Below are 24439 nucleotides of genomic sequence, written 5' to 3' on the forward strand. Positions count from 1 at the left end.
TTCACCACTTATTCAATGGTTTTTTTATTATAAATAAAAAATTTTCTTCTATTTTATCCTTATCTTTTCTATTTTTTCCTTTTCAATTTCTACTTTTTTTTTTCTATTTTGAAGAGAGACTACTCAAAAAAAACCTTCTCCTTGTTCAGCTATTTTTTTTAACTGTTATGGACTATCAAGTACAACTGTGTGGTTCCTTTTTCTATATAAGGAAACATTTATTTCATTTGGACCCAATTGTTTTCACACTTTTTATCCCATCTTTGGTAAAGCAGCATGTGCTCCGCTCCATCGAAAGTTGTCACTTTAGCAGCATTCAGTCCCATTTTATTTGGAACTTTCCTATTATTACGGAAGTATGATTCTCTTAGCCGGCTTGAGGCGATAGCGATAAAATCTGTGTGCTGGTCTTGATCTTCATTGTATATCTTCTATGATGATTGATGATATTGGTAGGTATTATATCAGCCAATATAAGTTAGTTTTCCATGGTATATTTCATTTTATAATCGAATATATATAATACTTTTTACCCAATTATAATTGGATATAACTTATTGTCACGAGTGCAGTTCTAATATGATTGATAAAATTAAAAATTTTAAATCATGCATATAACAAGATACTCAAATAATAATAGAATTAAAAATGTAAATATGCGTGTCTTATTTAATCAAAAACAAAAATAAGTATACTTTGTTGGGCCAACACATAATCCGAAGAAAGGAGGATCTTCTTCTCTATTATCAGCAGCCTGCAACATAAATGATATGAAAAGTCAAAACCCGATATTAAATAAGTTAGAGAAGGGATTTAATTAGAAATCCTAGCTGATTGATGTCCATTAAGCTCACTAATCATAAAAATCATAGTCACACTAAACTTTACACTGCTATTCAATTAGGCTCAATGTGTAATCAACCCAAAAACACTACATAATCATAATAAACTTAATTAAATAATTAATCGAATTAAAATATTTCATTAAGCCTAGTTATTTTTAAATAATATTAATTAATAAAGTCGTATAATGAAAATTTCTAAGTAGTAGTTCAATACACGAGAACCTTTCGAACGGGACATCGAAAAAGAATCAAACAAGTCGCTTTCTCGCCGACCTCCATGCTTTAATGTGTTACCAACTGCCTTATAGATTGTTCATCAATAAGCCAAGACCACATAACCTCGGTAGGCCTTCACATCTTATTCCTGAAATGGGTGTTGCAAAAGGAGAATTCAGCGTGAGTGTGACAAAGGAGGAGGTGGTAGCGGCGGTGTTGCCAATGCATGACTACCACTGGCTGCCACTGTCTAACCTTGACTTACTTCTTCCCCAGGTGGACGTAGGCGTCTTCTTTTGCTACAAGAATCCTACTTCAGGGGACACTAGTGGCACCAACAACAACACCAACACCAACACCATGAGCTTTGGATCAATGGTGGGGTCTCTGAAAAATGCCTTAGCTCAGGCTCTTGGTTCCTATTACGCTTTTGCTGGTGAAGTGGTGCTCAACTCCATGGGTGAACCTGAGCTTCTTTGCAATAACCGTGGGGTAGATTTTGTTGAAGCTGTGGCTGATGTTGAGCTACGGTGCCTCAATTTGTACAACCCAGATGTCACCGTTGAAGGGAAGCTTGTTCCAACCAAGAAGCACGGCGTGCTTGCTGTTCAGGTGCTACATATATATAAATAACTGTTGAGATATATAGTCCCACATTGATTGGATGGGCAACTAATATGACCTTTATAAGGCCTTGGGCACTCCCACCCCTTGAGCTAGCTTTTGGGGTGGTGTATCCCAAGGTTCTTTACATGGTATCAGAGCCTCACCGTCCCCCCGCTTTAAAGAGTGGAATTAAAAATAAAAATAAAAGCACAAAAGGTAAACCAAAAATTGGGCCTGTGCAATTCCACGCTTCTAGCCCAAAGGGCTCTTGCGTGAGGGGGCGTGTTGAGATATATAGTCCCACATTGATTGGATGGGCAACTAATATGACCTTTATAAGGCCTTGGGCACTCCCACCCCTTGAGCTAGCTTTTGAGGTGGTGTATCTCAAGGTTCTTTACAATAACTACTAATTAATTACAAACATAATTGGCATTTTTCAAATAAAAGTGTGTCATAAGTTTTGGTATGTTATCAATTAGTTACGAGTATGGACACCCGCACCGTCATAACATACAAGGGAAATGTTATTACTTATTGGGAAATAATTATCTCATATTGCATGAGATAATTATCTTTGCAATAAAGACAAAATAATGAGATCTATTTTTTTTTTTAAAATAAAGGATCTCACTATCTTTTATGTAAAAACCGACTACTTGCAAGCATCAACGACTATCCTCATATACTAACACAAGACTTTTCAGCTTGCTTTGTCCTCACTCACCCACTTCCTAGGAGGTTACCCATCCCTGAATTGCTCCAACTCAAGCACGCTTGACTGTGGAGTTCTTCCGATCCGGGCTATCGAAAAGTAGATGCATCTTATTAGTATAAGTAGTACCAATTAATTCTTATAAGCTATCCTCAGCTGTGTTGTCCTATACCAGCACAATCTCTGGAATCCCTCTTTTTCCGGTGTTATTCAATTCATTCATGTACCCCGCCGCTGGAAGCCTACCAGGAGCCGCTCCTTGTCCGTACCCTTGCGCACCGGCGATCATTCCGCGCCCTCATCAGCGCTCGGGATGTTACATTTTACATATATTAATTATTAATTTGACTAAATACCATATTTTATGCCTACTCAATAATTTTTGACTTCCAATAAAATATTTATAAAAAAATACTCAAAAATTACTTTTTTGTACAAATAAAAACTGTATTTTTTTATTCATTAATAAAATTTATTGATCTCAAGGGAGTATTATTTTAATACTTAAAGAATTATTAATATCATTTATTTATTTTTGTTATATTAGTAATACTTACTAATTTGAAGAGACTAGAGAGTTGTAATCAGGGGTGCTAAACGAACCAGGGGCTTTTGGCTGTCTAAAATTGATTGTTGGCACTTGGCACCAGGCTTGAACTTGTATAAAAACTCGTTTAGTAAAAAGGCATCATGCTCCAATTCAAAAGCTCGGTCTTAGAGCCTCTCATGCTGGCCTAATATATTATTTTTTATTTTTATTTTAAATTTGTTATACTACTTGTAATAGCCCCTTTCTCCTCAATCCATTTCAGTCCATTTTATTGGTTAAACAGACTTTTTGAATGATTTTATTCTATATTATATTGTTTGGATATACATTGAATTTATGAATATTTGTGAATTTACTAGTGTTTGCTAATTGTGTATTCTGTTTGGATACATTTTTGTTGTCTTATTTTTAAAAAAAAGGCTAAACCAGACTTTTATTTTTTTGTAAATAAGTCAGGCCACAAGCCGACAATTATATTTATAACAGGTAACAAGCTTACTCAGACACCTATAGTTGTAATATACATAGTAAAGATATAAGATATTAGTGAATATATATTAAAGATATAATAAGACTAGAGAGTTGTGGTTATTGTTCACTTTTGCAGGCAACTAGGCTGAAGTGTGGTGGGGTAGTAGTGGGATGCACTTTTGACCATCGCATTGCCGATGCCTACTCTGCAAACATGTTCTTTGTATCATGGGCCGATATAGCCCGGCCCAACAAGCCCATAACCACAACGAGGCCTTGTTTTCGGCGCTCCCTTCTCATCCCAAGACGACCACCATCCATTCACCCTTCACTCCATCACATGTATGTCCCCATCTCCGACCTCCCCCCTCCGCCGGAACCCGAATCCAAACCCGTATCCGGATCCAACCCACTCATCAGCCGCATATACCATGTCACATGCGAACAACTCAACCGCATGCAGTCACTGGCCAGCTCAGCTAGCAGCGTCAAGCGCACAAAGCTTGAGTCTTTCTCTGCATTCTTGTGGAAGATGGTTGCTGCAGCCAGTGTTGATGAAGATGATGATGATGATGATCACAAAAGGGTCATTGTAGCCAAAATGGGTGTTGTGGTTGATGGAAGGAAGAGGCTCAGCAATGGTGATAAGAACAAGGAAGAAAGGATGAGTTCATATTTCGGCAACGTGCTTTCCATTCCCTTTAGTGGGAAACCGGCGGAGGAGCTGGTGGAAAAGCCGCTGAGTTGGGTGGCGGAGCAAGTTCATGAGTTTTTGGATACGGCGGTGACGGAGGAGCACTTCTTGGGGCTCATTGATTGGGTGGAAGCACACAGGCCAGTGCCAGGGTTGGCAAGGATATGTTGTGGGAGCACAAGAGAAGAAGGACCAGCTTTTGTGGTGTCTTCAGGTCAAAGGTTTCCGGAGTCAAAGGTTGACTTTGGATGGGGGAAGGCTGTGTTTGCATCGTACCATTTTCCTTGGGGTGGAGATGCTGGTTATGTGATGCCAATGCCTAGCCCTGATGGCAATGGTGACTGGTTGGTCTACATGCACCTTCTCAAGCCCCATTTGGACTTTATTGAGTCTCGGGCTTCCCATATCTTTAGGCCCTTCTCTTGGGATTGTCTTATCAATGAACTTTGACTTCACTTGTTTATGATCATGTTCTTGTTGGTGAAATTTGTTGGATTCAGACACCAGTACTAATTGAAAGTTATAGTTATTAATCACGGTACAATTTTTTTTTTACTTATTCTTACCAGCTTAAATATGATGATTCAATTTGACTTCAACTCCGCACTACTCTTCACCAAAACTGATCCTAATCCTCTTTAAAATTTCATAGAATCATGTAAAATTTTATGTTTTTCTCTATTTTTTTGAGCATTAATCTATCAAAAATTTGTGAATATATGTAAAATGTGAGATACATTTAATATGGCAATCTCATCAGGTATTTCGTGAAGACCAGCAAAGTTCTTTTAAGATTAAACAGATTTAGGGCCTGTTTGGTGTGATGTATAAGGTATGATAGTATAAGCTTATACTATACGTTATGACATTTTCAGTTGTTTGGTGTGACCATCGCATAGTATAAGCCTATACAGCAGGACCCCTTTATACATCAAAATAATGTATAACTTAATCCGGCCTAGGAGTGATGGATTAGGCCTGATAAGGGGTTGATGTATTAATATTGCTTACAAGTACAATTTCTAAGAACTAATATATCATTTCAATATTTATATATTAAAATAATTTTTTTTAATATATTAATTTTTAAAATATTAGAGGATATTATCTTATACAATATCATACCAAACGCTGGATAGTATTAAAATTTAATCAGGTCTTATACAATCAGGTCTTATACAATCAGGTCTTATACTATCAGGTCTTATCCTATACTATGCACCAAACATGCTCTTAGTTTATATGTCATGTAGCAACCTCTGGTAAATATATTTTAGGCTTTAATCGTGTTTAATTGATTACTTCATCCATTTTAAAATAATTTAGCTTGCTTTAAATTATTTGTCATTTTATAAAATTAAAAAAATATTAAATATTTTTTTAATTTTATTCCTATTTTTTATATTTTTACTAAGTGAAATGAGAAAACATTAATAAAGAGAACAATATAATAAGATAAAATTATATTTCTTAAAATTAAGAGTTTCTTAATTAATTTACAAAACCTTCAACCATAGTTATTTTGAAAGGAAGTAAATATTAACATTCACTTAATTTCATCATATCTTCATTGGTGTCAGCTAATTAAATGTATTTTTGGCATTGATCATTTATGAAAAACAATCATTTTTTAAATTTAATTGAAAAAAATTATTAAAAGTTTTTTAATACAACAAAAATCATTCCAATGATAGCTGCGCGTCATCATTAAATTCACTGCCTTAAGTATATACGCGCGAAGTTGGTAGAGTTTGTGTTGACCTGAAACTTGAATTGAAGGTAGCCAATGACAATCATCTGTGGGTAGAATTTGGGTGTTGTTGACATAGATGGGGGTGTTTCATATTGCACATCAATCATGACATAATTAAATTAAATGCATGTTCTCGCCAAAAAATAAAATAAAGTTAGATGAATGTTTATCAAGTGATCAAACAAGACAAAATCTTAATTAAGTACGAGAAATTAACATTTAACGTAATCAACAACTTGCACACTTTGCATAATAAACCCAACCACCAAGTACATGATCAACAATTCGATGCTGATTAGGGCGGTGCGTGGGTCAAGTTGGGTCAGGTTTTTGTCCGACTCGACCCAACTTGGTTTTTATAAGTCAGGTATTTTGATCCGACTCGCTTTAATTTAATCCAAGTCAGGTCTGATTTGGTTTGGATTTTGTTGAACTAGTTCAGAACTGGATCGGATCTGACCTGACTTGGTTTCTAAAGTGGGTCTGACTTGGTTTCTGAAGTGGGTTAAATCTGACCTGACCCGTTTTTGACTTGGTTTCCTCACAAAATTTCCTCAAAATTTTTACATTGCAAATGACGAGAATTTCGTCACAAAATTATTTTTTCGTCGGAATACTTTTTGTTGAAAAGCAACGAAATTTTTTCTCTAATGAAAATTTTTACAAAAATAAATTTTCTATTGAAATTTAGTTTCCGTCAAAAGTTTTGACGAAAATGATTTCTTTCATCAAATGTTTTAAACGAAAAAACAATTCTATCAAAAATTTTGACGAAATGTGTTTCGTTCAAAATTTCGATAGGAATGTGTTCTGACGAAAATTTCAACGGAAATTGTTTCGAGAAAAATGTTTCATTCGAAACTTTCGACGAAATTTAGATTCTTTAAAGAATTTTGACAGAATATTTTTTCCGTCAAAATTTTATATCGAAATTTTTTTTTTACAGAAATGTGTTCCGTAGAAATTTTTTATGGAAATATTTTTTATCAAAAAACTTGACGAAAATATTTAGTTGAAAATTTTCGATTGAAATGTGTTTCGCTAAAAATTTCGACGATTTTTTTTTTTGTCAAAAAATTTAACGAAAATTTTTCCGTCGAAAACTTTCGCCAAAATTTGAAATCTGTAAAGAATTTTGATGAAATTTTTTTCCGTCAAATTTTTTTGATGGAAATGTGTTTCGTCCAAATTTTCGATGGAAATTGTTTTGAAGGAAATGTTTCATTCGAAACTTTCGACGAAATTTAGATTATCTAAAGAATTTTGAGGAAGTAAATTCTCTGTCAAAATTTTTAGCGAAATATTTTTTGTCAAAAATTTTTACGAAATTATTTTACAGAAATGCGTTCCGTTGAAAATTTTGATGAAAATATTTTTTATCAAAAAACTTGACGAAAATATTTAGTTGAAAATTATCGATAGAAATGTGTTTCGCTAAAAATTTCGACGAAATTTTTTTTTGTCAAAAATTTTAATGAAAATGTTTCCGTCGAATACTTTCGCCGAAATTCGAAATCTGTAAAGAGTTTTGATGAAATTTTTTTCTGTCAAAAAATTTCGATGGAAATGTGTTTCGTCGAAATTTTTGATGAATATATTATTTTGTGAAATATTTTGACTAAATTTAGATTCCGTAAAAAAATTTGACAAAAAAAATATTCCGTGAAATTTTTTTACAGAAATGTTTTTAGTCACAAATTTTGATGAAAATATTTTTCGTCAAAAATTTTGCGAAATTTTTTTATGAAAATATTTTTCGTAAAATATTTTGACGTGATTGTTTTACGTTAAAAATTTTCTTTTAAAGTAATTGTGATTTTCTTTTTTTTTTCACGTAATAGGTATGGGTCAAGTTTTGGGTCAATGAGTCAATATCAAAACAAGTCAGGTCTAAAACTGACCCACATAAAAGTGGGTCAGTATTTGAACCAGTTCAAAAAATATAAGTATTTATAAATCAAGTCAAGGTCGGGTCAAGAACAGAGCAAGTGAACCAGTGTTTTTGCACACCTCAAATGATGATTGATATGGGGTAATATTGGAAGAGCCTAGACCGAGACATGGGTAATGGCGTAATGCACCAATACGCCATTCTTTCTGTAGTTACCTATCTCGTCAATCATTCAATTCTTAATCTTGGCTACTCGGAGGTTTGACTATTTAGGTAATGCAACTTATTAATTTGAAAGGAGTGTTTAAAGAATCTCGTTCGCGTACTTGCACAAAAAAATTGGCATAAAATTTTCTTGTGTTTATAACTTGGTAAACGCGAATTTAATTTACTCTTATCTTTAGGTTGTGGGAACATATGTACCCTGAAAGAGTGGTTGAGATTGTCGGCAATTGGAGTAATGGACGTTATATTCGTTACGTTAAACTCTTAGCTTTAGACAATGCACATATAATTGAAGGGAAAATATTATCTTATGCTATATGAGAGTATTTTTTTCTCCTACACATACATCGACTTCCGTGTTATTTTTTTTTCTTTTTTTCTTTTTCTTTAAGTGCGTGGGTCCCACTCATAACTATCTCTATGACATAAGAGAGCTTCTCTTATGTCACATGAGATTAATAAAGCCCATAATTAAAATCACTTCTATTGACCATTCCAATTGTAAGATTTTGAGACATATAATATATGGTATAGTGTAAAGAAGTTCTTTTTGATTTAGTGTACCTAAAGAATTTTTTTTCCAGAGGTAGCTAATATACTATCGAGTGGTAAACAATTAGATTTATAGTTAATTTGTTTCCTTCTCAAACTTAAATTCAACCGCGGCTATATGAGAATAGTTGTATATGTTAGAATTTTTTTTATGTGGGCAATATTAATTAATTAGTTTTCTGTTTTAAAATAAATTAGATTAATGAATATTTCAATTGTATTATTTTGATAAGTCCGTTGTGATCATGTTGAGTTGGGCTTTTGGCATCTGTTGGTATTGGGCCTAGTTGGGCATCAGTGTAGGCTTTAGTATGACCCTCATTTTCTGTGATGGGTGGACCCAATGGACACAAACTCTTTTCAGAGTATTTGACTAGGTCCCCTCACTAGCCTATTAATATTGGGATTAAGTCTCATGAGCCGTTACGCTCTCATTGCTAATGCTGTCACTTTTGGAATAGGTTATAAAGAGGAAGATTCTAGCCGTGAGATAAGGTTCTTTGCTCAGTAGATAAGATGACCTAATCAGGTACACAAATTTCTCTCAGAATAAAAATTGATATGCGGTGTTTTATCTATCATACATGTATCGATCTTTATGTTGAATTACTATATGAAATTTTTTTACATTTGGTATCAGAGCAAGACATGTGTGATCATAAGACCCATAATTTATTGCAATTTATTTTTTTTGAAATCTGGGTAATTGAATAGATTGTCTCCATTCCATGCATCTCGATTCGTATTGAAATCAATTTGAACATTATATACAATTGCAACCAATCTCGATTTCTAAATTGCGTTCAAATTGTTGCACTGTATATAATTGATATTTGTTACAAATTGACATGTCAATTTCCGTCTCGGTTGGAGCACTGCATATATATATATATATATATATATTTGATTACAAATTGTGATCTTGATTTACGAGAATTTTTTTTATTTGATTACAAATTGTGATCTTGATTTACGAGAATTTTTTTTATGCACTATGTAGTGGAAACATGACATGAAACATGAAGAAATATGATATATATAATGAGGCAGGGTATATTTACAAACTTTTTTTGTTTACAAACTCTTACAAACTACACTATATTCTCCCGGGAGAATACTAACTTTTACAAACTACACTATGTTCTTCCGGGAGAATATAGTGTAATTTGTAAAAAAATTCAAAAAAGTTTGTAAACGGATCCTGTCCCATATATAATAGGTTGCATAAAACACACACACATATATAGGGGCAGGTTATATTTACAAACTTTTTTATTTACAAACTCTTACAAACTGCAATATATTCTCCCGAGAGAACATTAGTTTCAGTATGTTCTCCCGGGGGAAGATAGTGTAATTTGTAAAAATTTATCAAAAAGTTTGTAAACGGATCCTTCCCCATATATATATAAAAGTTATATATGTATATGTGTTTAACTTTTCTTATGTTGTAGGATTGTAGGAGAGAAAAAAAGTAGAGAGAAGTTAAATGTGGGTCCCATATTTTATATTAAAAAAGAAAAGAAAAATTAATTGGCACGGAAAACGAATTTGTGTAGGAAAATGAGAGTATCTCGTGTGGCATGAGAGTATTATTTCCCTATGTATATTGCACTTATATAATTTTTCATTGTTGTTATTATTGTTACTGGTTGTCATGAATTATTTCAATCAGACGAAATCTTTCGCTACGTAATAAGCAAATAACTAATAAGGTAATAACAATATGTGTTGTTCAGATTTTCAAGAAATATGATTATCTGATTTAGTGAATGTGTGTTATTCAGATTTTATCAAATGTTAATTTTAAGCCAAAAATAACAAACATTTAATTGTTTGATCCTTGGAATATTTGTGAATCATTGATATATTATTTGTAATTTTTTCGGTGCATTTTATATTTTTATGGAATTATTATGTTTTGTTCTATATTTAATTATGTAAAAATATACATATATATGCCCGAATTTCGAGAACATAAGTTACTGAAAAATTATTTCAATTTTGTTTGGTGTCATGACACTGTTCATGTTTTGAAGTTTCATGTTTAATGTTTTGACTGGATTTTCGATTTTCATAGCTTTAGTGAGTGTATTATAGTTACACTATCATTGTCTTTGTATAGTTATATCGCTCACGCATTAATTGCTAATATTTTGTATATGGGAGCTTAAAGTTCTAAAGCCATGCCCTTAGATATTCTATTTTTATATTACAATAAGTTGGCTACTGCCATTGCTATTGGACTTTAATCATTAAAGTGTCAATATTCATTTTGGTTGACATGTTATTCTTCGTACTTTAGATTTCACATATGATTTGGGCCTGTAAATTATTGAACATTTGGTTTTAATTTTAGTGAAATAAGTGAAAATCGTTTGGACTTTTGCATAGTTTTGTGAAAGAGGTTCACATGGGTATGTCTCATAATTAATAAACTTTTGTTTTTGGGACATTTTAGTGAGTTTTCACATTTCGGATTTAGTGAAATTGGTTTCATATTTCATCTGGCTACATGGTTCTTCAATATTTTAATTGGCACATTTATGACTAGTTCGTCGTCATTGGTTTTTGGCACTACAAAAATGTTGTTGCCATGTTTTTAGTCTCATTGATTGTTGTGTATTGCATCGTGACTTATGATTGACAATAGAATAAATGCAATTAATCATTGAGTTTTTTTGATTGTAGCTTAACATATAAAAATTGGAGCAGGTTATATTTACAAATTTTTTTGTTTACAAACTCTTACAAACTACACTATCTTCTCCCCGAAGAACATTGGTTGCACTATGTTCTCCCTGGAGAAGATAATGTAATTTGTAAAAATTTTCAAAAAAAGTTTGTAAACGAATCTTTCCCCATAAAAATTAATATTTACTACATTTGACATTAAAAGAGAGTAAGCTGCTGTATAATTTGACATTAATTGCATGTGACAAAAGGAAAGTAAATGGGTATAACGGATTATGAACCCATGACTGAAGATTAATATTTACGCACCTTGTGAATTATTAGACAAGTTTTTATGTCATGTAGTATAATGATTTGATTGTATGTATTAATTAAAGTTTTCCTATACATACAATGTTGGGATGAATAATTTGAGTATTTTGATATTATTGCCTATGGTTCGAAGCAATAATTTGGGTTTGGAAACTAATGTCAAGTGATCCATATAATTTCATTTAATTAAGGTTTAGTCTCAGCACCCTTAATTATTTCAATTATATATTAAGAGTCTTTGGATCACATAAAGGGTATGACATTAGTTGTAATTCATCATGCAAATATAATAAAAATGCTTGTGGGATAAATTTTTGAAAATTGCATATAATGCTTTTATGTTGATATTATGAACATAAATAATTTATAAAATTTATTTGCCCAAAGGGGATAAATTTTAGGCAATTATATATAATTTTCTATTACTTAAGAATAGTTAGTAATGGCTTTAATGTTAAGTGCTGAATTTTTATGGCAAAATTTGTTGGATTGACAATCTAGAAACACATGTTGTGAAGTGTTTCATGTTGTTGGAAACACATGTTGTTAAGTGTTTAATGTTGTTGGAAACACGTGTTGTTAAGTGTTTCATGTTGTTGGATACACATTGTTAAGTGTTTCATGTTTTGGAAACACATGTTGTTGGGATATATTATTTTGAATTATTATATGTTAATTACCTGCCCAAAGGGGGTTGTTACATATAATAATTTAGGAAATTGCATGAAGAAATTATTGATGAGATTACGTGATTTAAAAGTATTTATCTGCCCAAAGGGGATAAATTATTTTTAAATTACATGTTGTATTATGGAAATATATGTATAATTTAAAAATTTTGTCTGCCCAAATGGGATGAATTTTTGTAATTGCATGTAATTTTTGTTGTTGTTCAAATCTTCATGTGATAGAAAATATTTGTATATTATATTCCCTGCCCAAAGGGGGTTTATGATATATAAATTATTTTGTTGTTGCCCAAATTTTATCTTATTGCATTGTGTATGTCAATCATTTATTTTTGCCATCAACAACAACATGCTATTGTTGAGTTATTTACTATGTCAAGTTATAAGAAATTGAGATGTATAATTTATAGAATATTTTATTTATTGAGTTATATGCTTCCGCTTGATTGTAAAACCTTTTTAAGAATGCTATTGGTTTTTGAACTCATGATTAGTGAAGGTGTTAATCTTCTTGTGGAATGCATCATGATTTTGGGCAAGATTTGTAAGTGTTTCTACGAATTACTATTAGTATTACCACTAAAGTGGAATAATTTTTTTTCATGTAAATTTTTTGTAAATTTGAGGAATGCTTTTGGTTATTTCATGCAATTTCTTGCCCAAAGAGGGTTATTATGTGTTTTAATTAGAAGTTTGTTTGTAATACAATTATTAGGGGTGCATTGATCTAGGTGATCTGTCTGCCCAAAAGGGACAGATCTTTAAAACCAGTGTATGCTCATTGATTGATTCATTAGAGGCTTATATCTTGGTTTAAACCTTGGTATGTGCATTTTGCCCAAAGGAGAATATACTGTTTTGTTGTCCTCGTTGTAATAACTTGCTTTGATTAACGCTATATATTTCCCTATAGTTTATCCTGATGCATTTGTTTTGCCTTAAAATTGAATTTTTGTTAATTCGTTTGAATTAATTTAAATATATTTGACAAGTGCATTTACATGAAAGTAAGCGGGAGTAGATGTATATTCTTAGTACTTTATGTAGATGACATTTTATTTTTCAGTAAGATGATGATTTACTGAATGAAATAAAAACTTTTTATCTAAAAGCTTTTGTAGGAAATATCTTGATGTAGCCTCCTTTGTATATAGGAGTACTTTAAATTCTTTTGATTCCCTTAATTAGTGGGAGTTGTATTCGAGGTTTTCTTTTAAGTACTTTAAATTGTTTTGATTCCCTTGATCTGTGGGAGTTATGTTCAGTTTGCTTTTTTGGTCATGCAAACTGATGATATTTTTGTGACTTTTGTTTGAATGTTAATAATTGATGATCATCATTATTGTTATTTCTCCTGTCGACTGAGAAATATATGTATGAATGGTATCTTTAAGCATGTTGTGAGCTTAAAGATAATTGGATGTCACAAATTTTGAGATCTCATGTTGTATTGTGACATGTTGATTTATTTAAACTAAGCAATTTCATGTCGTTTGGAAAATGGGTTAATTCAATTTCATGTTGTTAAGAAATTGGATTGAAAAAGACAATTTCATGTTGTTTAGAAATTGCGGTAATGCAATTTCATGTTGTTGAGAAATTGCATTATGAAGTGTAATTTCATGTTGATTGGAAATTGCACTAATGTAATTTCATGTTGTTGAGAAATTACATTGAGGATCGATAAGAATTAGTGTGTTATATTGTTGATTACATTTTGACATTAATTCTTACTACACTACTAGGCCTTGAATCATGAAGATGTAATACTCATTGTATGTGAGTATGGAAGGTCATATGCTATGATATTTTCGGTATATTGATCATCATGTTCCTATGATAGGGTTATGTTGGATTGAATTGTGTTGAGATGCTGGTATTGAGATTGGAATATTGTTTTTCAAAATCGTGACCACGTAAATTGATTTTTTAGTTATTAACCCGATAGAGTCGTCTTCAAAATAAAATTATTTTCAAAATAATATTAAATTAATTAATATAGCCCAAGTGGGAGAATGTTAGAATTTTCCTTTATATGAGCAATATTAATTAATTGGTTTTCTGTTTTAAAATAAATCGAGTTAATGAATATTCCATTGTATTATTTTGATAAGTTCGTTGTGATCATGTTGAGTTGGGCTTTTGGCATCTGTTGGTATTGGGCCTAGTTGGGCATCAGTGTAGGCTTTAGTGTGACCCTGATTTTCTGTGATGGGTGGACCCAGTGGACACAAACTCTTTTCAGAGTATTTGATTAGGTTCCCTCTCTAGCCTATTAATATTGGGATTAAGTCTCATGAGCCGTTATGCTCTCATTGCTAATGCTGTCACTTTTGGAATAGGTTATAGAGAGAGGAAGATTCTAACCTTTAGATCAAGGTTCTTCGCTCAGTAGATAAGATGGCCCAATAGATTGATACACAGACTCCTCTCAGAATAAAAATTGATATGTGGTGTTTTATCTATCGTACATGTATCGATATTTATGTTGAATTATTATATGAAAATTTCTTACAGTATATACATAATTGATCTGAATAGTTCAGTTCATCTATAATTTTTAAAGAGTATGTCTCCATTAGCATTTTTTTCTCCAAGAGCAATAAAGGTGACGGACTCTTCCCTTTTCACCTTTTTTAAGTATCTGCTGGAGAAACCCGTAATTAGTTGTGCTTGATTCTGTTATTGGACAAATAGGATTAGAAATGGATCCTTTCATTAAAAAAAAAAATGGCATGTTAGAAAATCACAACCATGCAAAAATGGATCAATGTTTATGATTTTGTAATTACTTATTTCAATATTTTTTCTATCTTCTTTTATTATTATTGATCCACCTTCGTATGATTATGATTTTCAATAATAATAATGTCATATGATCTAATTTGGAAATGGCTTTATGTCTGATTCGTGTTCTTGTCGAAAAGTTAACCTTTTTTCTCTCTCTAAATTTCACCTTTTCTTTTTATTTGGTGGATTGAAGTGTCACACCACAATTATCATTTTATTTGACTTGTAATTTTATCTATAAATGCTAAATTTCACCATATGTTCATTTTTGGTTGATTTTAGCAAAACAAACCCACATAAAACCTTCGGTTGCTTGTTAAATTTTACTTGGAGAAAAAAAATAAAAATTTATTAAAACACGGTATTGTTCCTCGCAAATGAAACAAATATTGTATCTTATGTTGATTTCGTGAATACATAGTAAAAAATCGGCATACTCAACATGAGAAGGAATCAAACCATGAATACTTTTGGTCTTTGGGGAATGGTTCATTTCCCATGAATACTTAGTAAAAAATTGCAAGCAAGTTCATCAATCTAGTAAAAATGTCCCATGTTCATTTGCAAAACTCCTAATGTAACACAGCATGTTATTAGCAATATATGCTACAGTTGCTATTTGCACTACTTGAAAAAGCCAAAACTTTTAGCAACCACTTATAGAAGAACATGGACTTCATTTTTTCCTCACTTTATGGCTAAGACCATCCCTACGAGATGAGGATGATGAGGAAGACACTGAAGATAAAAAACCTGAATGGTTATTTTCAGCCATATCCTTGTTAAATGCCTTCTGCACATCATCTTTAAGTTCCAGGAAGCGTGCTTTCTTGATTCTCTGCTCTTCTTCAGTGCCCTTCTCTAGGAAGTAAACATCAGGCATCTCGCAGTCCAGAAACTTATCAAGCACCTCAGAACAATGGGGAAACAAGCGCCAACCATACTCAACTGCAGACAATTCAAAATGTATACTCAAGGAGTTTTAGTAACATGAAACCACCATCATTCTTTTCCATCTGTTACGTTGCAAAGTACTACAAGTGATAAAAACTTTCTTTATTGCATTTTATGACTATTAAATATTGGGTCTCATGAATTTCAACAAGAAATGGACTGAGGCTAAAATATTTAGAATCACAAATCCTGGGGCAACAACCTTAAAAAATTGGTGCACATGTGAGGAAATAGTACTGAGAAAGGGGCATAGTTATTTCTTGTCTCAGGCTTTGCTGTCTTATTCTTATCTTGTAATAGTGAAATATTAGCTACCACTGCAATAAAGTGATATTGAAATTTGAAACATAAATGGAAGCTGTTGGGGGTGGTTTCTTTCTTTAATGCTGGTGGTTGGGTATGCAATGGCTCAATGTCTGCATAATCTCAATAAATGCTGCCACTTAATCATTGATGAACATTTTAAAAGTAGGTATAGAGTTCCCCTCACCTCTTATATAAACACATGAAGAACTTTGTATCAGATTAGCTAAGATTTTGTGAGTGAATCCTCTAACGAGAAGTTTTGTGTGAGAAGAATTTGTAATTACCATTCTTGGTGCCTGTTTGGATCCTTTTTTTTAAGCTAGAAGCTACTTATAAGCATAAGCTAGGCCAAACAGGTTTTGGAAAAAGCTCTTATAAAAAAAGCTCACGAAGAAAAAAACTGAAAACTAAAAGCTCCTAGGAGGAGCTTTTTTTAAGCTCTTATATGTTTTTCTTGAATTGTGTGCTCTTTTTTTAAAATGAAGAGTGATAAAGATAGAGAGAGATAGTTTTCTTTAAATACGTGCTTTTAAGTAATTTTTAAGCTAAAATTTTTATGTAATTTCTAAACAGCTTTTAATTTCTCTCTTTAGCTTAAAAATAAGAGGATCCAAACATGCTCTTGGTGATGTTTAAGCGTACCTCTAGTGTGATTAGGAAAATTTGAAGACTTTATACTTCTACTATTTTCACAGTGGATGATTTTCTGGACTAATATCCCGTAGTTTTTACGTTTTTTCACGTTAAAACTTGTTATGTTTCTCTTTACCTTTTTCATTTCTGCATTTTTTTAACTTCAGCGATTTTGGCCGACCTGGTGACTTAAAGCCGACCTCGAAGTGCCGAGCTCCAAGCTTGAAGTGTCTACATCGTTTTGCTTCCGCGTTATTTGAGGGACCCGTCCCAACAGAAGCAATGTTGGCTTTCAGAGAAAAAAATAATCCAAACGATGGCATTACCTAATTATGAGATTTTCATAGTTCTGGTATGTTCTAACCAAGGCAATGTACATGCAAGCTTGCTTTGATGTTAATAGAGAAAAAGTCATATCCATATTCCCCAATGACGTAGAACCATTATAAGGAGGCTATTTCAAAATTCTCTTGGACATACCTGTTGTTACAAAGGCATGCAATCTTAACTGTAGTATTCTGATATAAACAGAGGGAGTTTCATTTAGGTCTTCTTCTTGTCGAATGCCACTTGGGCCCTTCAAAGCTGATGAGCTTACATACAGTGATGTTGAATCTGCCTCAGCTTTCTCAATGGCTACCCTAGCCTCAGCAGGAAACAATACCTTGGCAGCTTCAACTGCAACATGAAAGGAAGTGATTGTTACTTTCAGGTCCGTATGCTTCCAAATTTAAAAGCATCATATAAATAATGTTTTGTTGTGATTCTGATTCATGCATATTCCTATGACAACTAAAAGGTCCCAATTCCATATTCATTGAAAAAAAGTAACTTAGAAAAGTAAAAGCTCTCTACCTCTAAGTTCATAGATTTCCAGTCTCGTGCGCAAATCATCAGTAGTTAACTGTGACGAAACAGACATATTCAGAGACATAGAATTTGTTCTCATCTCTCTCTCCAGGACATCAACACAAGATTCCTTCCCCTGCACTATTTTCTCATGATAATCCTTCCGTCTTGTCAACCTCTGACAAATTGAAAGGGCATTTTGTCCATCTGGGGTGGTATCTGATACACATGACCCTTTTTTCAGTAATGCTACCAAAATGGATAGATCCTTTCGTCTTGCAGCCACACGAAGAACCGTGTATCCTCGGGGATTTCTAAGGTTAACATCAGCCAAGCCTAGAGTAAGAACCTCTTGAACAACCTTAGAATCACTATAGGCACAGGCATAGTGTAAAGCATAGGCATCATCTAGAGTGACACTAGACTCATTTAAAAGAAGCTTCAGTAGCTCAACATTATCAGAGTCCAATGCTTTATGGATTTTCCTGATACTCTCAACATTTGAAGGTTCTACTTTCATTGCATCAGGTGTGGATTCTGGCTTAGATTGGACTTGGAGTGACTTGATTTCAGTCACAATTTCATGAGGGAGTTCTCTATCCAAAGATATGCTGTCAAGGTCAGACCTTGCTACTCTTTGAATGCATTGAGAGCGAAGCTGGCTTAGTTGGCAGTGAAAGGAAGCCATAAGAATAGGAATAACATCTTCCACAAGAGCCTTCTCAACAAAATTTAGGAGACGCCGCTGCATCAGTAGAGAGATATTTACATTAGATCTCTTAAGCAAAGACTGAATTCAGCATACAATATTGTGTTATTCAGCACAAAGTGATTTTGTGGAACTTTAGTTTATTACTCTGAATTTGTCACATTTTCCCTCTTTGACACAAAAATTATCAAAGTAAAACAAAGGAAAAAGAGCCAGAAATGAGACAATATACCTGGACAAGCGAAACCAGCTCTTTCATCTGAAAAGTGGCAGAAGCATACATTAGTTCCAGAGTATAATTGATAGCAGGTCGGCAAGCATCATGGCTACATGCTTCATCAACACATGTTGTAACTTCTGGTGGTGAAGGCTTTTGCTTTCCGGTATACGAATAATGCAAGAAAACGAGGAAAGCTTCAGATCCAACTGTTCCATAAGGCACCAAATGTGACATGAGATACCTTGGTTTTCCTTCCTTCACTGATCCATCACTTCCTTTCTTAAAAAGCTCATGAAAAAACTGACTACGAGAAGCCAATATTCCGCGATTAATACCCACAGGGATGCCTTCAACAAGAATCTCAGCGTCACAATAATCATATTCAGCATTCAACAACTTCTCAAGGCTTCCACTGAGTTGATTCAGACTCAAAATGTTTGCCACATGCTCATTGCTGGTGGAGGAAGATATGTTGCGATTACCAGAACCATTTGACAAGAGAGATGATGCAGTCTGGATCAGTAAAGGTGACTTTAGCATCAGTAAAGAGATATTTACATTAGATCTCTTAGGCAATATGTAAAGGTTTAGGACCTACCTTAACATACACCTCCTTAACAATCTTTTCAATAAAATCGATTTCGTACCTGCGGGAACACATCGCATTATTTGTTTTGTTGCAGGATTTTTTTTTTTTTTGTATAAAATTTAGTTGCAGGATTTAATTCATCATATCACTGGAATAACCAATACAAAAATAAATTATCACATGACCTGGTGAATAAAATTACACTGAAACAGAAAAAAATCAGACAGCAGGAATCAACACACTGGAATGGGATGAATTATTATTAGAATAACGTTATAATTCTAGGAAAAGTTGATTCAGCGCATACAAAAAGTACATTATAATTAATAAATAAAAACAGGGAAAAAATTTCACCAAAAAAAAAAAAAAAAACAGGGAAAAGTATTTGGGAAGAAAATGTTGGTTATTTTGAAAAATTTACTCATCTCTTCCAACATGAATTTCAGGACTTTTTTTTCTCTAAGAATCCACAACAGTTGTGTTAGAAACACTCATAAAATCAAGACATGGATCATTTTACAACTAATAAAATATTTGGGAACCTCAACAGCCAAAAGACAATGTATGAAAGAAATTGTAGGCACATACATACCCAGTACTAAAATGGTGCCCTGTTAAGTTAGCTACGTAAGACAAAGCTGATCTCCAAGCTTGCACTTTCTTTGAGTCTTTGCCAAACCTAGCCTCGTGTGCATTCATGGCTTCCCCGTAATGATTTTTCTGATGCCTTACAACGGAAGGATCTACATGGTAAAAAATTGGGAAAACAAGTTGTTTGTTGTTCCTCTTGATACAGTTTACGATCTCGACAAGTTCATCAAGGCACCATGTGGAAGATGCATAATTTTGAGAAAACACAATGATAATAATCCTAGATTCTTCAATGGCTTTGCAAAGGGCAGGTGAAATATCTTCCCCTATCCTCAGTTTCTTATCATCAACAAAAGTGTTAATTCCCTTCCGACACAACTCTTTACAAAGGTATCCTATAAATGTGTGCCGTGTATCTTCACCTCTAAAACTAAGGAAAACATCATGGGGAAAACTACATGGCTCTTCCACATATTTTTCCATAGTAAAAGCAACAATTAAGCTTTGAGGATGCTGCAACAATCGAAATGTTTGTCAAAGAAAAGAGGAGGATGCTATAATTGTTCTAGTACGTACAATGAGAAATGGAGGATAATAGTTACTATAAGTCTATAACTAAGGGGTTTTCTTAAACACATTGTCTTCAGGGGATAGACACCAAAGTGTGAAGCAAGTATAGAAGAACACTACCAATGAAACTTCACGGAAGGTCCTTTATGGTTATTATACAGCCTGTCAAAATTTCCTCGTGCCCTCCCCCAGTAGAGAATATTCGGTTCCGACCCCCATGCACAGGAGGAGAGAGAAGAGAGAGGGAAAAATAGAGGCCAACCACTGAATATATTCCCCTCAGGCCGAAATTGTTGACAAGCAATAGGATTTTCTGCTTTTCTCTTATTTTATTTTATTTTGGTAAATAAAATCATAACTTTTCTCTTATTTTTATTGCTTTGGTTACAGTAAAAAATATAGGAAAAATGTTTGTTTTTTAGACATTTTGGTTAAGATTGTTGTGTTTTATTTAATATTTAAATTAAAAAAAAAACTCTTACTTTTCACCATCATAATTTATGTTTCTATCACCATAAAATATATTATTTTTTACCATCATAATTTTTTAGACATTTTAGTTAAGATTGTTGTGTTTTATTTGATATTTAAATATAAAAAAAACTCTTATTTTTTACCATCATAATTTACGTTTATATCACCATAAAATTTAGGAAAATTATTTTCTTCAGCTGTAGAAGATAACTATCTCATGTCATATAAACAAAAAATATGTGCACGCAATTTCTTTTCTTTTTTATTTTTTTAACTTGTGGGCTCCACATTTTTTGTTAGTGTAGGAAAAAACTTCTCTAATGTTAAATGAGAGAATTATTACCCTAAAATATATTAGTTTGTCTATTTAAATAAGGGAAAATATTTGTCTTTTTAAAAGATATAACTTTGTGTTGTTTTAGATCCTAACAGTTGATTTTCGTCAATCAACGATTATAATTTATTGCGAATTACTAATTTATTATATAATTCAATTTGGTAAATTATAACCGTTAGATTAACAAAAACCAACAGTTAGAATCTTAAATGACACAAAATTATATTCGTTAAAGACTCTCTTTCATGAAAAATATAATATACTACAATAATACCTAATACTAATAGGAATATAACACATGTGCTAATATATTTTTTGAAGAGAGAAAAAATATTTTACTTTAATATTATGTCTGTATATTCTCCATAATACATAATGGTAACTCGATAAACAGGAATATAATATAATATAGTCGTTAGGCAGTGGGAACAACAGTTATATATAGGGATATGCAAAAGAATCAAAAAATCGAATTGAACTAAAAATAATTGATTTTTAAAGAATCGGTTCATGAACCAAACTGATTTTTAAGGAATCGGTTCATGAACCGAATTAGTTTTTAAAACTAATTCAAGAATCGAACCGTTTTCGAACCGAATCAAACTGATTTTTATTACTTTATTTCTTTAAAATATTTTTTTTTCCAGAATAAGATCGATCTAAATTAATTCGGAATCGAATCGAACCGTTTCCAATCAAACCGAACCGTTTAAACCAATTAGATTTGATTCTTAAAAAAATTCAGTTTAATTTGAACTATGCACCCCTAGTTATATGGGAGTGGATTGTTTCGTACTTACGTTCATGTCCATATGCTTCCAAATTAAAAGCATCATATAAATAATGTTTTGTTGTGATTCTGATTCGTGCATATTCCTATGATAACTAAGAGGTCCCAATTCCATATTCATTGAAATAAAGTAACCACTACTACAAATGCCTTTGTTATCGACGGAAATTTTCGACGAAAAAAATTTCGTTGAAATCTTCGACTGAATTATTTTTCTGTCAAAAATCTTCGACGGAAAATAGATTTCGTCGATGATCTTCGACTGAAAAAGAATTCCGTCGAATTTTTTTGATAAATATAAAAGAAAAAGAAATTAAATTCTTTGGACTTTTCGACGGAATTCGAATTCTGTCGAAGATGTTCGACGGAAAAAGAATTCCGTCGAAAACTTTTGAAAAAAATGAAAGGAAAAGAAATTATATTCTTTGGAATTTTCGACGGAATTCAGATTCCGTCGAAATTTTTTGAAAAAAATAAAAGAAAAAAAGAAACTATATTCTTTGGAATTTTCGACGGAATTCGGATTCCGTCGAAGATCTTCGACGAAAAAAGAATTCCGTCGAAAACTTTTGAAAAAATAAAAGAAAAAAGAAATTAAATTCTTTTGACTTTTCGACGGAATTCGAATTCCGTCGAAGATCTTCGACGGAAAAAGAATTCCGTCGAAAACTTTTGAAAAAATAAAAGAAAAAAGAAACTATATTCTTTTGACTTTTCGACGAAAAAAGAATTCCGTCGAAATTTTTTGAAAAAAATAAAAGATAAAAGAAATTATATTCTTTGGAATTTTCTACGGAATTCGGATTCCGTCGAAGATCTTCGACGGAAAAAAATTCCGTCGAAAACTTTTGAAAAAAATAAAAGAAAAAAGAAACTATATTCTTTGGAATTTTCGACGGAAATCGGATTCTGTCGAAGATCTTCGACGGAAAAAGAATTCCGTCGAAAACTTTTGAAAAAATAAAAGAAAAAAGAAACTATATTCTTTTTACTTTTCGACGTAATTCGAATTCCGTCGAAGATCTTCAACGGAAAAAAAATTCCGTCGAAAACTTTTGAAAAAATAAAAGAAAAAAGAAACTATATTCTTTGGAATTTTCTACGAAAATCGGATTCCGTCGAAGATCGTCGATGGAAAAAGAATTCCGTCGAAAACTTTTGAAAAAAGAAAAGAAAAAAGAAACTATATTCGTTTGACTAAGAGAGGCGGCTAGACAATGGAAAAGGGGATTGATGCATTGCAGACACCAAAAAATGACGTCGTGTAGCTCAGCGGCGACGAGGTGCAGCAGCTCAGTGGCGGCGGGTGCAACAGCGACATATGCGACGTGCAGCGGCAACGACGGCGAGGAGCATCAGCTCAGCGACGGCGAGGTGCAGTGTAGTGGAATGGTGGAATCTGCGGTGTAGTGGGGAGGGGGTACTGTACCTTCTTATGAAGCTGATTGGTGGCCCTGCCTACATCAAGTGTAGCTGAAAAACACAACAGGTGTACTTTTCTCTCTTAACATTTATGTAGTGATCTTCTGATCTTCTTTTTCCCCTGTCGTTTATATTGTGGGATTTTTTTTTTCTTATTCCATTGGTAGTGTCTCTAATTTATTTATTATCCTAATTTATTTATTATCCTAATTGATATTTCTCTTTGCTATTATTTACTGCAATATCTTCCAATCTTCTTTGCTATTTATATTTCAGGGTCCACCGGATGGTACGTGATGTATTTCGTCTTGCAAAAGAGAATGCCCCTGCAATTATATTTATCGATGAGGTTGATGCAATAGCTACTGCTAGATTTGATGCCCAAACTGGAGCTGATAGAGAAGTACAACGTATCCTCATGGAACTTTTGAATCAGGTATCTATAAAAAGATTTCTATCAGGTTCAATAAGTGTGTTGTTGGTTACTGTTTACCAAGCTCTGCTGAGCTACAGTGGTTTAGTCTTCACTTATCTCTTAACCGTTGGCTCTTTATTTTGAATACACTTCCTCTTTGGTTTTAGATATTCTCTGAATTTCGGGTTTAATTACATGTTGAGAAGTGTTCAGATGGATGGTTTTGACCAAACAGTAAATGTTAAAGTCATCATGGCAACTAACCGAGCAGACACTTTGGATCCTGCTCTTTTGCGTCCTGGAGGGCTTCATCGCAAGATTGAGTTCCCTTTACCTGATAGACGCCAAAAGAGGCTTGTATTTCAGGAAAGTCTTTTGGCTATTCTATGTGTTATAATTTTATTCTGTGTCGGTATTCCATGTTTATAGATGCAATAGGACATTTTATATTTCATGACGAAATGTTTAGTTGTTTAGGAGAGCAAAACAACTAGCTATTTTTTATCTGACAGAATGTGACTGTCTTTGATGCTGCCATCAGATAGGTTCTTCACCCACCAAAGCACAAAAGGCCTGC

At 32.9% G+C, this 24439-nt stretch overlaps 3 protein-coding genes across 3 annotated transcripts; 2 read left to right on the plus strand and 1 right to left on the minus strand.

Moving 5' to 3' along the window:
* Positions 1 to 1214: 1214 nt before the first annotated feature.
* LOC133288954 (coniferyl alcohol acyltransferase-like) lies at positions 1215 to 4547 on the plus strand. The gene is made up of 2 exons (XM_061486796.1): positions 1215 to 1673; positions 3540 to 4547. The coding sequence occupies exons 1-2, from the start codon at positions 1215 to 1217 to the stop codon at positions 4545 to 4547; spliced, it is 1467 nt and encodes a 488-aa protein (XP_061342780.1).
* Positions 4548 to 15631: 11084 nt separating this feature from the next.
* Positions 15632 to 18923, minus strand: LOC133288999 (BTB/POZ domain and ankyrin repeat-containing protein NPR1-like). Its single transcript, XM_061486851.1, has 4 exons — positions 18687 to 18923; positions 17752 to 18490; positions 17377 to 17574; positions 15632 to 15951 (listed from the first exon to the last, which is right to left on the minus strand). Exons 1-4 carry the CDS (start codon positions 18906 to 18908, stop codon positions 15680 to 15682), a joined length of 1431 nt encoding a protein of 476 aa, XP_061342835.1. The 5' UTR covers positions 18909 to 18923; the 3' UTR covers positions 15632 to 15679.
* A 4810-nt stretch (positions 18924 to 23733) lies between these two features.
* LOC133288955 (26S proteasome regulatory subunit 6B homolog) lies at positions 23734 to 24291 on the plus strand. The gene is made up of 2 exons (XM_061486797.1): positions 23734 to 23883; positions 24076 to 24291. Exons 1-2 carry the CDS (start codon positions 23734 to 23736, stop codon positions 24289 to 24291), a joined length of 366 nt encoding a protein of 121 aa, XP_061342781.1.
* Positions 24292 to 24439: the final 148 nt, after the last annotated feature.

Source organism: Gastrolobium bilobum, unplaced genomic scaffold, assembly GCF_033153095.1.
Source record: "Gastrolobium bilobum isolate Gb01-03AN ecotype WA unplaced genomic scaffold, APGP_CSIRO_Gbil_v1 utg6815, whole genome shotgun sequence".
NCBI lineage: Eukaryota > Viridiplantae > Streptophyta > Magnoliopsida > Fabales > Fabaceae > Gastrolobium > Gastrolobium bilobum.